Here is a 14,791-nt window from a genome sequence, read left to right as displayed (position 1 = left end):
GGACCGGCGCGTACAATCGCGTGCGCTCGAGCACACGCGCCAGGTCGCGTGTCATGCATGAGACAGACACCACCGGCCACCGGCGTCATCATCAGAGGCGAAAGTACAACCACACAAGGAGGCTGGGAGGCTCGGTAGTATCGGTAGAGAAGAGGACTGGCAGGGCTTTTGGGTCGTCGCGCGCGTCTCACGTTTGGGTGGCGCACCCCGAACGCTCAGGCGGCGTCGGGCGGCGTCGAAAGGGGGGAGCGCCGGTGCAGTGTGATGGACGCGTGCGGGTGGACGCGAACATGTGGATGCGTCAGATGCAGGGCCTCTTCTATTACTGGGGTGCAGAGAGTGATGGATAGGACAGAAGGAGGGTGGGGTGGGGGGGCTAGAAGGGGGGATTGGGGGGTGGGGGTGCCCTTGTTTGCCCTGGTCTGATTGACACACAAAATGTGTGGTCCTTGGAACCCCCCACCCAACACCTCTTTCTTTGCGCGCGCGCGCATCTCTTTGCGTGGTTTCCCTTTGCATCTCTCTGCTTCTCTCACTCACACACTCTCCTTCGCCGTCGACTCGTCTCTCCTCGCTCCACCACACTCGTTTACTTCACAACCTGTAGCTCCATTTCACGTTTCACAACTACCTTACCCTCTACCCATATCTCACCTCCCCGTTCGCCTCTTTCGATCCATCCCATCCGATCGGTGCTGGTCACCGAATTCGCCCAAACCTTGAGATCTTGCGAGCCACTGCCGCGGTCCTTGCTCGACCATCCACGCTCGCCTGCCCCGCCGTTTGGCCCCCCCTTGTTCGTCGACCACGTTGACAGCAGAGGTATTATTCCTTGGTGCCTGTTGTCATCGTCGCCAAGTCAGAGCTGCGTACTCCCCACTCAGTTCAATCACCACCGCACTCCACCAACGCCGTCCAAGGCCCTTGTCCCGTGACTACACCGTGTCGCTGGTCAGACACCTCTCGTGATCTCGTGAATATCGACAGTCACCGTTGCCACACCCCGCACTCTCAATCCTCTCCCCACGCGCCGACGGACCGCACCCGGTCTCCCATACCCAGAATCCCAGGTTGGCTGTGCTGGCCTTTAACTTCCGATCTCCTGTTGCCGTTGCTCCATCTGCCCCGCGTGCCTCAGACACCGCCCCTTTCACGGCCAACGTCGTTGCCTCGTTCTTCTTGCGGCAGGCCCGCATCGGTACATCGTGATTGCACGATACTGCTGCTTTCATCGTTGAACACACCATCTTCGCATTGGCCTGGAGCTATCCGACCGTCTCGCCCTTTTAGGCCTCTTGCCGCACACCCTTTGGGTTTCACCCGACCTCTCGTTTGTGTCACACTCGCCCGTGTGGACACCAGGACACCCCTTCCCCAGCGCGTTTGACGTTATCGCGGGTCACCAGCAATGAAGGTGTTCGCACTTCTTTCTCTCTTGTTGCCTCTGGCAGCGGCGCAGCAGGCGGCAACCTCTGCCGCCGCTGTGTCAACTACGGCCGTAGCCAGCACCCCAGCGGCGAGCACCCCCGCCGCATCGACTCCGGCCGCAGCGGCGTCGACGACGCAGCAAGCAGCGGCAGTGACGACAACCGCCGCCGCTCAGACTTCCTCCACAGCACTGCCCGCCATTTCCTTCTCCCTTCCGGCCACCATGACCGCATGTGCGACAAACGCTCTCACGTGGGCACTGTACAATGAGGCTATTGGCAGCGAGAAGTTTGTCGTAAACCTGTTCGTGTACAACCTGGGTGTCGCCCAGAGCACGCCCTCCACCACGTCGGCTCAGCCAGCAGTCACCAGCGCGTCCGCAGCAGCATCAACGACTCCAACCACGTCTGCCGCTGCTCAAGCACAGACGACCTCGGCTGCTGTTCAGCAACAAACGACTTCCGCTGCTGCTCAGTCACAGACCACGACCGCTGCCGCTCAATCACAGACCACCGCTCAGGCTGGCACCACCCTGGTTGGTCGTGACCAGCTCCTCGTTGGCCGTGCCAACGTCAACTCGTCGATCGTGTCCAACTGGCAGGCCAACGTTAGATACAACTGGGTTACAAACGTTCCCGCGGGCAAGTACCGCATTTACGCCATTGTCAACGACACGCAGCACACTGTTGGCTCATCTGGCGTGTTTACTGTGGTTACTGGCTCGAACACTACCTGTCTCCACACGACCAACACCACCTCGAGCAGCACCAGCAGCAAATCAGCGGAAGCTACTTCCGACGCCAACAACACCGCCACCACGAAGAAGGGTCTTTCGGGCGGTGCAATTGCTGGCGTTGTGATCGGCGTTCTGGCCGGTCTGGCGATTCTGGGAGCCGTCCTGTTTTACTGCATGCGCCGCCGCCGTGGCGATTATTCGTCGCGTGGTGGCCGCAACGAGCCCATCAGTGCCAGGCTCATTGGAGCCCCGTCTCGATTCAAGCGTGGCAGTTCTATGGGCCTTGGCACCGTTGCCCTCTCGTCCAAGGACTATGGCGAGCACGACACCGATGCCGAGCGTGGGGAGAAACGTGAAACCCCACCTCGTAACGGCCGCACCACTGCGATGAGCACCAACACGGACCCCTTCGAGACTGCGCCGTCTACTCCCTTCGAGGAGAGGACGAACCCCGTCGACGCAGGTGGTGTGTCTCTCGCTGCTGCCGCTGCACTTGCTGGTGGCGCGAGGCGTGGTTCGGATAACCCCCCACGCCCTCCTCCCCACGACTACCCCCCACGTCCTCCCCCTCCCCACGGCAAACCCCCACTTCCTCCATCCCATCGCCCAACGTCTGTTCCCCTGACCGCTTCGGACCGGAGCGGCACCCTTGCGCCATTTGATGGCCCTGGTGACGACTATCGCCTGAGCACAATGAGTGGCGTTGTCAACATTGGCGCCGACGACGATGACCACCTTGAGGAGCCCCGTCGTCTTCCTCCAGCGCCCTACACACCCGGCTACACCCCTGGAGGCTCGCCTGCACCCCAGCCATCGCTCCCGACCACGCCGACAAACCCTTCAGGCATGTCTGCTCAGCATTCGGCTGACAACACGGGCCACAAGAGCGCGAAGAGCAGCGGCGGCGAGTCGTCGGACAGCGGTGGTGCCCACTCTGGCGCGTCGCACCACCTCCCTTCGCACGGCCCATCGTCGTTTGCCAACACGCCACGTGCCCCGGAGCGCAAGAACTCGCTCCGTCGCAAGCCTGTGCCCCAGCTTGTGGCCGACGAGACGTCGTTGAAGACTACCGGCCAGTCCCCTAAGACCTCGCCTGGTCTGCAGGGCTCATCCCGTCCGATGAGCAACCGCGAACACTCGAGCCACGCCGCGCCCGAGCAGGCAAGACCCGCCGGCGACCAGTTTGGCTTGAGCGCCGCCCTCACTGGGCTTGGCCACAACACGTTCCAGCTCATGCCCGACCCGCCTCTCTCCGATGAGCGTCACTAGGTTTTAATGGGTTTTCGCGGTTAACAACACCTACGCAATTATAAACACCCCCCAACAGACAAACAGACACGCCCCCGCGCAGGCGCGCAGTACACACGGTTTCCGTACACACCAGTCTCTGAACAGTTGTTGAAAGGAACGGACCGGTGGTCGGGTTGTAGCTCGTTGCTCGGCAAGACATTGGCTCCAGTTTGTAGACGTTATGCTACCGGCACACTGTTGTTCGATTGGCTTGGTCGCAGACGCATGGCCGCGGTATCAGGCTGGCGTCGACTGATCACCAAGAACACCGAGGTATATGCGCTTAAGCTGCGTCATCGCCGTACCACACAATCGGCGCCGCGCATGTTATGACGGCGCTGCACTAACTGTGAATGCGTAATGTGCGGCATGCAGGTTTGCGCCAATTTCCGGGCAGAGACATATGATTACTTGCCGTCACGATGTTAACGAGGGGAGGGCAGGTATTGCCTGACGCCTGCAGTGAATCTCACGGTGAGCTTATAGCCACAGCCTAGGCTAGCCTAGGCTGCTGGTCCACTGTAACGTCAGCGAAAGGCCACATTACACAGGACATTCGACAGGACACCACAATGTTCAGCCTTGCTGTTCCTTTGCTGTGTGCCACTGCCGATCTAGCAGAGGCACAATGGCTACTGAAATGGAAAGGAACGTCCTGGGGGTTTGCGCAATGACTTGCAAGTAGGTGCCTCTTGGAGCCTCATTCTAAGCAGCCGGAACACGCACTCACGGGACACTCGCCACGGCGAGGCGGACCGAGACACACGCGCTCCGGAACGTCTAGCATCTGCCGCCGGGAACGTGGGTGACAAACGACTTGTTATTCACGAGAGGCCCGCTCCGGCCGCGTTCACAATCAAAAGGCGAAATCGCATCTTGTTCCCCATTGAGCTCACATCTTCTCGGCCGTCGACCGGCAGGGACTAGCTCTGCACGACTAGCCATCCTGCCAGAACGTAGCTTTGCACCTCCCCTTATCGCCCTGCAAGTGCGTCAACTTGTCCTTGCTCGGAAAGTCTAGAAGTGTCGCAGATCGCGAGACTCACCCGTCTCGGCGGACCCATCCACCCTCAAATGAGAGCCGGGGTTAGACGTCCCCTCGCGCCCTCGCCGCATCCGTTCACGTGCACAATGCAAGTTTACAGCGCTGGCGCACCTCCCTAAGGGCCTCTACCGGCGGTCCATATGCGCCAGGTGTACCGATTTATGGGATAGGTTTGGTGGGGACACGCGGAAAGCGAGAACAATGGGCTGGGCAATTGGGCAAACAATGGCTCCGATAACGGTGGCTCACCTCGGTGGCGTGGCGGCGACCTGCCGAGGGCGCCGACGTCCGGCCCAACCGCAGGGAGTGCCGCACATACGGGCCGTTTTGGGCCTGCATGCATGTACTGGGATAGGCAGAGTGGTGTGTACTGTACTTGGGCGACGGGAAGCCTGGGTGGAGCTGCGGCCGGACTGGAAGGTGAACGGCGGGGGGGCTGCGGACCCGGCAGGTCCACCTTAACACCTTTGGCCTCGACGGGGGATGGCGCGCGTGTTGGCGTCCGCCCGTTCGCGCCGTTCCGAACGTCTTTTCACGTGGCGCGACGTCATGACGATGCTCGTGGGCGCCTGTGGTGCCTCTACGTAGCCTTGACGGCTGGGGTGGGATAAATGTAGACACTGTGCATTCGTGGGCCGTCTTCCCACCATCCTCCACAACAACCCCACCCCCACCACCATGTCAGACTCCCAGCAGATCGAATTTGCTGCCTACATTATCGAGCGCATCAAGCAGGCCGGCGTCAAGCAGGTGAGTCGGGTATTCATGGGGGAGGGTCCAAGTCGCCGATGCCGCCGGCTGCGGCCTTTTCAGCAGGAGAATGAGATGGGAGCGACCCCCACGTTCCAAGCGCGCCGAGGCTCACACAACCACAGATCTTTGGTGTTCCCGGCGACTACAACCTCGAGTTCCTCGACTACTTTGAGCGCGACCCCGTGCTCAAGTGGGTCGGCAACGCCAACGAGCTGAATGCGGTACGTCTGCTGTGTGGCGTAGCATGTAAGGTGTCGGCGCCATCGCCGGCGGCACTCGTCGGCAACGGCCCTTCCCTGCTGCTTTGTCTCGCCCCACGCCGTGCTGACCCCAACCCGCTTCTTTCTCGAACACTTGCCGTTTCTGCTCCACCTGCTACTGTCTCGAACCTGCCTCCATCATCCAGGCCTATGCTGCTGATGGCTACGCTCGCATCAAGGGCGGCCTCGCCGTCATCGTCACCACCTTTGGTGTCGGCGAGCTGAGCGCTTTGTGGTGAGTACACAAGACATTGCGTGAGATCCTTGGGGATCGGGCGCTCGGAAGCAGTCATCCATGTGTGCTGCCAACTGTGTAGCTGACCAGATTCAGCGGTGTGGCGGGCTCGCTCGCTGAGCGTCTTCCCGTTCTTCACATTGTTGGCGCCCCCAGCACCAAGATGCAGAAGGATAACGCACTCTTGCACCACACCCTCAACACCCCTACTAGCTTCTCCGCCTTTGCCGACATGTCGGCCCCCTTGTCGTGCGCTCAGGCTCTTCTCAACGAGGTCATCCCCGACACCGACACTTCCTACACTCGCGTGTTTGACGACGCCCTCCGCGCCTGCCTTACACAGTGCCGCCCGGCTTACGTCGAGCTCCCCATGGACGCTGTCCGCGCCCTTGTCAGCTCCAAGTCGCTTGAGCTCCCCCTCGTGAGTGGCTGTAAACACATCCCCATGTAACACACGCTTACATCACAGCCCACGCCCCACTCGGCTCCCCCCTTCGACCAGCTGGTCCCCCGCGCCAACCCCGGCTCGGCCCACCCAGTCAACTCGCTCTACAACCTTGCTGGTGACCACCAGGAGGCTAGCAGCGACGTCGTGATCAACCACGTTGTCGCCCTCATCACCAAGCTCTTCTCCAAGGCTGACCGCCCCGTCATCCTTGTCGACGCTTGCTGTGGTCGCTTCGGTATGCGCAATGCCGTGCGCGCCCTTGTTGAGACGTGTGGCATTCGCTACTTCTCCAGTGAGCTTCACTGACACTGTTCCGGTAATGAAAGCTAACGCCGCAGCTCCCAGTAAGCCTTTAGCTTCAAGACATCTTCTACGCCAGCTAACGTATGCCAGTGGGTAAGACCCTCCTTGACGAGCACCACCCACTCTTTGGTGGCTGCTACGCCGGATCCAACTCGCTTGGGCCCGTCAAGGCCGAAGTTGAGGCTGCCGACTTTGTCCTGTACGTCGGCAGTCTCAAGTCCGACTTCAACTCTGGCTCCTTCTCGGTGCACGTCGATGACGCACACACTGTCAAGCTCCACTCGTACCAGACTGTCGTCGGGTACGCGTCCTTCCCCACGGCCGATATCCGCCACGTTCTCCCTCGCCTCCTCCCCACTTTTGCCGAGGTCATCCGCTCGCAGGGAAGCTACCGCAAAGCCCCGCACATGGACTCGCTCGAGACCAAGATCAAGGAGGGCCGCGTCCTGCCCTTCATCCGCGAGCCCAAGCTCCCCGACGGCGAGATTGTGCAGGCGTGGCTCTGGGGCCGCATGGCCTCGTGGTTCAAGGACAACGGTGGGTGTGGTCGAGGCCTAGGCTAAGCATGGATGCTGTTTTGCTGACTTGGTCCAGACATTATCATTGCCGAGACTGGCACTTCGTCGTTTGGTATGCTCAACTACGCCCTCCCCAGCCACTCGCACTATGTCGCCCAGGTCCTCTGGGGTGCTATCGGCTGGAGTGTTGGTGCCTGCCTCGGTGCTGCCCTTGCGGCCCAGGAGGGTTCCATCCCCCGTCGCACCGCCCTCTTTGTCGGCGACGGCTCTCTCCAGCTCGTGAGTGTACATTAGACGCACGGGCGTCCACTCCCACGGCTCGCTCGCTAACGAACGTTCCAGACCGTCCAGGAGATCGGTACCATGGTCCGTCGTGGTGTCATGCCTTACCTCTTTGTCCTGGTGAGTTGCAGCTCTGCCCATCGTCGAGCAACTATTAACCAACCTCCCAGAACAACGACGGCTACGAGATTGAGCGCCAGATCCACGGCCCCAAGGCCCAGTACAACGACATCCAGTCGTACGACCACCAAATGCTCCTGCCCTTCTTTGGCGGCAAGAACCCGGCCACCCCTTGCGAGTCGCACATTGTCCGCACCCAGGCCGAGCTCAACGCCCTCCTCAACAACCCCGTCTTCAACATTCCCGACAAGCTCCGCCTCATTGAGCTGGTCATGCCCCGCGACGACGCGCCCGCCGGCCTCGTCTACCAGACCAAGCTCACCGCCAAGGCCAACGCCGGCGAGGACGTTTAATTATGGCCAACCTCCCCTCCAGGCCTCCGGACAGGGGTCGAGCCTGAAAGCCGAGGTTTTTTTCGCGGAGAAAAACCGACGCAAGTATTATATGAAAGCTGCAGGAAACCCTCGCAGCTGGAATGCTGGGGGTTTTGATACGCGCGGCACAATATGGATCCCAGAGCATGTATATAGACAGAACGGAATGCAGCCCAGTTTATAAGCTACTCCCGAGATCCCGAATGACGCTCTTACGTCAACGGGGCACGGACCAAAACAGGACGAGTTTTAGCATACGCTCCAACGATGACGCCACACAGATCGACGGGACGGCCGACGTGATTGATTTTTATTCTACGTTGTTTATTTTCGACGCGTCAGTCGGCCATGACGTCGTCGACCGCTGTGGATCCCGCACCCCGCCCTCTCGACGTGCGATTCCAATGAACCCCCCGAGATCTGGCCGTGCCAGATCCCTCCTTCTGTGCGTCCATCACACGTCACATTTGATCTCATACGAGCCCCGCACACACGCACACACGCTCGGAACACATGCACGCCCGACGAGACCTGGCCACACCTGGCGCACACCTCGCCGCCGCGCCATCGCACAGTCTCGCCCAGCGGGTGTGTGGGGCGTTTAGGGGGCCGCCAGAACTGGACGCCCGTCGCACAACCATACACCACGTTTGTGCATGTGTGCGACCCCAGAGATGCAGAGGATGGAACGCGGAACGGTCGGGCGGTCGGGCACACCACCCCACACGTCGTCGGCGTGAATGCTCAAGCTCTGCATCGAGTTTCAGGATGACCCGGTGGCCTGGTGGCGTCAGTGTGTGCATTGTCAGTGATCAGTGAGGGTGTAGTGCTAGTGCAAGTGCCATGCCTCGTGCGACCACTTTTGCAATGACGCATGTCGGCAAGAGGGTGAGGGGTGAGGTGGGGCACAGAGAGATACATGAAACGCACAGGCCGAGCGTGCAACGTAAGAATAGTCTCACCAACCTGACGAGCGCGGCAATTCTGGAGCTGGCCCCAAGAACAGCCAAGAAGGCGCGAAACGATCAAAGGGGCACGCACACATTGCACCCATCCATCCGTCACATTGCACCCATCCGTCTGTCCACAGCTGAAACCATGAAACGAAACGCGCCGGCGCTGACGTGCTCGTGTCCCGCGGGTGAGGTTGGGTTGAGATCTGAAATCAAGATGCATGCAATTCGGCATAACACAACCGCCCGCCTGCGGACGGGCTTATGGACTACTACAGCGCCACTAAAAAGGTGAGGTGAGAGTTGTATGAGAGAGTAAAGGTAAAGGATGACACACAGCGTATTCAGGAATCCGGGACGTTTGGGAGCGAGAGAGACGGGACAGACGGGACAGACGAGAAAGAGAGCAAAAAAAGGGCGGGGCTCATGTTTTGGCCGGGAACAAATATGGGGTGGGTGGGGGTGGAGAGGGTATTGTGGTTATCTCGCACGCTGGGTCCGGCATGCGAGTGATGCAATGTTGCGGATGGTGCAGATCGTGGGTCGTGTTCGTTTCGTGGGATGAGTGGGAAGTGACGTGCAAATAAAATGGGGGGCCAGCTTGGGCTGGCAGAATGCAGTACGCCGTCTAGCGGCGGATTGTGTTGGATATCGTGTGTATGCGGGGGGGGCGGGTGGGAATGACGGTTGTTGCGTATTTTTGTCTACACACAGCAAGCAAAGCGGCCCTTGCTCTTGCTAGTGGACGCATCCTTAGTCGGGTCCGTGAGCATGACGCTGTTCTTGTGGCGGAGTGTACGTTCGCGTTCAATCTTGTCCTTGCGTTCAACGAGGCACGCTGAAATGGAGCGACACATGGCTTCGACACCTGAAGGGGAACCAGTTAGCTCAGGAGACTATGGGCAACAACAATAAGAAAAGAGAAAAACAAGCTCACCTTCGCCAGTCAAGGAACTGACTTCACCGAGGCGTACACCCTCGACCTCGACGCCCCATCCATTGATAGGCTCGTCCTCGCCGTCCGAGTCCTCAGAGCGCCGTGGGTCGTCGCTGTAGAGGCGCGAGTCGCGTCCCAAAGAACCACCGCGTGCGCGTCCACGACGGGGCAGGGATGCAGGGCGAGATGACGGTGCTTGGCGAATGACGGCGCCAAACTCCTCAAGGGCCTCGGCAGCGCCGGGCCCCTCGCCACGGCCCCAGCCGCGTCCGGACCACTCCTCGCTGCGCTGCTTGGTCAAGTCGGCGCTCAGCATGGGCGAGCTCTCCGTTCGGATACGAGGGGGCGACAGTGCTCCACGGCCAGTGGGGCCAGTGGGCGACCGGGGACTGACAGGGTTGGCCTCGGCCAGGTGTGTCAAGTTGGACATGGCGTCGGAAACGGACACCGAGGTCGTCCGTGACAGGCCCAGGACACCAGAGATGGAGAAGCGGCTGTTGGAGCGGGTATGGTGGTGCGTGTGTGCGCCAGTGGACGCGGTGGCCGTCTCGACGGTGGTGCCAAAGATGGGATCCGATGGAGGTGCCGGCGCGTGAAACGAGACACGGTGCGTGCGCTGCCTTCGTTCACCGTTCGCGGTGGTCGGAGATGTAACTGTCGACGCGGATGCGGTGGACGGAGCTGCGCTTGAGGACAATGCGATGCTGGAGGGAAAGTGGACGGTAGGTGCGGGCGACGGTGAGGTGACGATGGGTGGCTGCGAGACGACTGGCGTTGGTGTGTCCAACTGGCTAAAGTCGGCCGAGGACGCCATGAGTGATGCCAGGCCGTGCATCGAGTGGGGGCGTGCCCGCGACGGGCCGGGAACAGGAGGTGGTCCAGTTGTCGACTCTGTACGAGCGCGACTGGACGTGCTCCGAAACAAGCTTCGGGGAACGGGGGAAAGGAGCACCTCGGCCTCTGGCTCGGGTGCCGGGGGTCTGAGCCAGCTGCGAATGGTCCTGCGGGCCTCTGCAAAACTGTGAAACGCACGTTAGTATCCTGGTGACCTGTCTCGTGACACAAAAGGCGTGTCTCAGTCAAAAACACTCACGAGACGACGCGCTTGCCGTCGAGATCAGTCTTGGCGCCGACGACGTAAATGATCACGTCCTTGGAGCCCTTGATGTGAAGCTCGTCGAGCCATGAACGCACGTCCTCAAAGCTCTTGCGGTCGGAAATGTCGTACACGAGGATACACACATGTGCTCCACGGTAGTAGATGGGCGCCATGGAGCGGAACCGTTCCTGTCCTGCCGTGTCCCAAATCTGAAGCTTGATGGGCACGCCATTGTGCTCGAGCTTGCGCTTGTACAGTGATCCGTCGAGAGAAGCTGGTGCCGGGATGGCCGAGTACGATCCGGTGGTGAGGCGGAGGATGAGCGACGTCTTGCCCACACCTTGTGAGCCGAGCAGCACGAGCTTTGCCTCGAGGCCGCCGGGACCACCAAAGTCGAGGTCCTCTGCGTCGCCTGCTGATGCGCGGCCAAGAACAATCCTGGGCGGCGTATCGGTCTGGCGGCGACTCCGAGCGCGCGCCTGGGCTGAAGCACTGGGGTACTCGTTGGCGATCGTCGGATAACGGGCCAGCTTGGCACCACCTGAAGTAGTAGTGGAGCGCAGACGCGCGCGCGAGTCGGCGCTCCGCGACTCGGTCATCCGGACGGACGTTGGTGCTGCCACTGTCTGTCTTCGCGCCGCCTTCTTCTGTCGGCTGTCGTTGCGTTCCGAGTCCTTGTCCTTGTCCACCGGTACGACCGCTTTACCCCGCCCTGCCGACTGTCTGCTCAAGATGTTGAGGTTGTTGAGGTTGGGCTGGGTCTCTGACCGGGGCATAGCCGAGGCCTTTGGTGGGGAAGGTGAGCGGAGGACTTCGGAGTGGGATCCCCTAGACACCCGAGTGTTGACAGTAACGGACGGGCGAGAGACGCTCCGGTTCGTGCTGTGCGAGCCATGCGAGTCGCTGCTGGACGGCGGCGATGCGCTGCCCTCATCAAGCGAGTATCGCGACGAGTCCTCGTATGACTCGCCTGCTGGTGGCGCGAGGGCGACCATTTGGACCGGGAAGAGCACTTTGGTTGTGGGCGGCGAGGGGTCTGGGGTAGGGGGCAAGGCCGACTTGACGACGAGCTCTGCATCAATCTTTGAGGGAGTCGGTCGCTGCTGGAGGATGTGTGGAGAGTGGGATGATGGTGTTCGTGTGGTGTATGCTGTTGGGAGGCCAGGAAAGGGGAGGGGGTTGGAGGGTGCTGTTGCAGCCCCGGGGCCAGCTGCTGCCGCACAAGATGGGCCGGGGGATGGGTAGTCGGGCTCGTATGTTGGCGGCAGGACGGGCTGGGAGACGACCATCATGGTGTCGCTGCGGTCACTGGTGGGGGTGGTGGCCGTATGGCGGCCAAGCGACGGGTGATGTGTAAAAGCTGCAGCAGAATGATGATGGCAGGAGACGGCCGCGTGTGTTGTGTCTGTGGGTGACGGGTTTGGTGGCGGCGGGGGGCGTGCAAGCAGCAAGGGGGGGTCCGAGCGCGTTTGATGGCGGTCCGAGCGCACCCTTCAGCGACAGTGACGCGTGTTTCACGGCGGGGTGCACGAGAAACCGTGCGCGCAGTCCCCAAGTCTATCGCTCGTCGGTTGGCTCACGGCGGTACACTCACAATGAGCACGGCGTGCGACGTAGCCCCGGGTGGTCCGACAGACGTTGTGTTGCGGACACTACCACTCTCTGTCGAGAGAGTGTGTCTGTGTAAACGACCGCGCACTTCGGGAGGGGCGGCGGCGCCAACGGGGTGGCGGCTGGCGTAATCGGAGGTACAGAGCACGGGCAACAAAAGGGAGCACGTTGGCACTTCCTTGACACTCGCTCTGTGATAATCTCTCTCGAGGGCGAGAAAGAGAGAGCGAGAGAGACAGTGAGAGTTTGTCGATCCAGGAAGCACAAGCGGACCTGCCTGAAGCGTATGTTTGGTGGCTGGCAAACGGCGACACTGTCCGCGTGGGTCCTGAACGCCGGGGACGGTGCTGCGGTTCGGGTTGAGTGTGGTATTTTTGCGCGCTGGCTAGCACGACGCTTTGGCGTTGACGGATGTGGGTGTGTGTGTGTGGAGAGAGGGATATGTGAGAGAGAGAGAGCGAGAACGCCGAGACGAGATGCGGCGTTGCTGTTCTGCGCGCAGTGGGCGCGGCGGCGACTAGCGACTGGTCCGTCAGCCTCACTGGCCTTCCTCATTCGGCACCGGCGGCGGCGTATGGCGGCGCCGGCCCTGGGTGGCTGCGTGCCCGGGGCTCGTAAATGCGGGGCTCGGGGCTCCGAGGGCGAGCAACAGGCCAGTGGGCCAGTTGGCACAGTATGGAGCGAGAAGGGTGCGAGCAAGGACGAGGATGCACAAAACCAGCAGCTATACATGCAATCGGGGAAGGTGTTTGGGACGTTGCTCTCGAGAGCAGCGAAGATGGGAAGAGGGGCAAGGTGACCAGCAAAGAAAAGCGCAGAGCACAGAGAAAGACAACGTACCTAGGAACGGGTGGAATGGAGGCTTGTGGCCTTGTAGCTTGTGGGCGCCTTGCACGGGGGGTTTGTTGGGTTGAATTGCCTAAGCGAAGGTCCAACAAGACGCAGTGTCGCCCGGTTCGGCTTTCACTCTCGTGTCACCAGAGAAAGCGATGTGCAGGTGAGTCGGCGGTGGCGCGCCAACGTGTTAGACTGTGTCTGTGCCCAAAAGAAAAGCAAGGAGGGCAGGACGCAGCCGGCCGTAATGGGAGTGGAGAGTGGGACAAGTGCTTGCACTACGCGTGTGCACTGCGGGTGACCAGCCTAAGGGGGGTGCGGGTAGTGGAATGGTCGGATGAATGCTTGCAAAGCAGTTATCCTAGCTAGCGTAACGGTGAGCGACGTGGGCGGGCGTGAGGATGGTGCCAAAGGAGGTAGGATGGGGCGTTGGAATGGACAAGTGGGAGTGTCGATGGAGGGAAGGAGTTGGGTTGGTTGTTGGTTACAGAGTGTGTGTGTGTGCGATGCAGTTACGACAAAATGCGATGCGGGCGGAGGGGGAAATGGGTTGCGGCCTGGTGCTTGGCAACGACGCAGAGATTGATGTTTGTGTGTACCAGAGCTCACTGCGGAGGAGGGGGAGGAAGGGGGGAGATGCAGTGGCGAGGAGGGAGTCTTGTGTGTGTACGTCGCCGACGACGGAGGTGGTGAGGAAGCAAGATGGGAGGATGCAAGCGGCCACCCACGAGTGCGCGCGCACCAGAGAGAGCGTTGGATCAGCTGCCCCCCCTCCTGCCTTCCTCCGACCGACCGACTGGTCCTTCTCGCTTTGTTTTGGTCCGAAGCGACCACCCAGGGTGAGGGCGGTCGGCCAAGGCAATGGGCCAGGGCACAAACCCAGGACAACAAATATCCCATAATGTGAGCACGCGCATGCCTCCGCTCTCGCGCCGCTGCTGGCCTCCTGCTGCTCACGCTCCAGCTGTCTCGTTCCAATGCATCTCACCCACCGGCCACACCAGCAAGCGCTCAACGCTGTCGGGCGTATTGCTACTGCAGCAAGAAAATGGTGGCGCCGGCGAAAGGACGGCGGGTTGCGTGTACCGCCGCTGCACCACCACCACGGCCCACCACGGCCACCACCCACACAGCTCTGCTGAATGCTGGGAATTTGGTCTCTGGTCGCCATGTTGCACCTGCGTGTGCTCCCACCCCGCGGCTCGTCTGGCAGGCAGGCAGCTGCAGGCAGCGACAGGCAGGCAGACCAATACAGTACAATACAGCTTGTGTCCCCGTGACGACGACCAGCGAGCGAGGGGGGCAGAGCTCTGGCGCTCTGGAGAGCGACAGCGTGTGCCCAAGTGTGCGTGTGTGTGTTGGGTGGGGGTGAATGTCAGAGCATGGTGTTCCAAACGTGCTGACATGCCTCACTCCTGGTGCAAGACCCGACACCTGCTGCCCCCCAAGTGTGTCAGATAACCTACCGCCGCGGCACGGCATCCCAGGCGCCAGTGCGCGGACGTTTTGGTCGCTCCAGGTACAAACACTGCAACTCAACCTTGCTCTGCTGATCTGCTGGTAGC

The 14,791-nt window shown here is 61.0% G+C and overlaps 3 protein-coding genes across 3 annotated transcripts; 2 read left to right on the top strand and 1 right to left on the bottom strand.

The window, feature by feature from the left end:
• Window positions 1-1,408: 1,408 nt before the first annotated feature.
• On the top strand, window positions 1,409-3,433 carry EHS24_004983 (uncharacterized protein; the record flags this gene model as incomplete). Its single annotated transcript, XM_028620525.1, has 1 exon — window positions 1,409-3,433. One exon carries the CDS (start codon window positions 1,409-1,411, stop codon window positions 3,431-3,433), a length of 2,025 nt encoding a protein of 674 aa, XP_028479497.1.
• A 1,744-nt stretch (window positions 3,434-5,177) lies between these two features.
• On the top strand, window positions 5,178-7,771 carry PDC1 (Pyruvate decarboxylase 1; the record flags this gene model as incomplete). The annotated part of the gene is made up of 10 exons (XM_028620524.1): window positions 5,178-5,249; window positions 5,375-5,473; window positions 5,659-5,747; window positions 5,844-6,168; window positions 6,217-6,487; window positions 6,534-6,539; window positions 6,589-7,035; window positions 7,093-7,295; window positions 7,359-7,418; window positions 7,469-7,771. The coding sequence occupies 10 exons, from the start codon at window positions 5,178-5,180 to the stop codon at window positions 7,769-7,771; spliced, it is 1,875 nt and encodes a 624-aa protein (XP_028479496.1).
• A 1,678-nt stretch (window positions 7,772-9,449) lies between these two features.
• EHS24_004981 (uncharacterized protein) lies at window positions 9,450-12,073 on the bottom strand (the record flags this gene model as incomplete). Its single annotated transcript, XM_028620523.1, has 3 exons — window positions 9,450-9,613; window positions 9,683-10,701; window positions 10,776-12,073. The coding sequence occupies 3 exons, from the start codon at window positions 12,071-12,073 to the stop codon at window positions 9,450-9,452; spliced, it is 2,481 nt and encodes an 826-aa protein (XP_028479495.1).
• Window positions 12,074-14,791: the final 2,718 nt, after the last annotated feature.

Source organism: Apiotrichum porosum, assembly GCF_003942205.1.
Source record: "Apiotrichum porosum strain DSM 27194 chromosome Unknown scaffold_2, whole genome shotgun sequence".
NCBI classification, from domain to species: domain Eukaryota; kingdom Fungi; phylum Basidiomycota; class Tremellomycetes; order Trichosporonales; family Trichosporonaceae; genus Apiotrichum; species Apiotrichum porosum.
The sequence above is the reverse complement of the archived record's forward strand: the minus strand, read 5'-3'. Positions and strand labels throughout refer to the sequence as shown.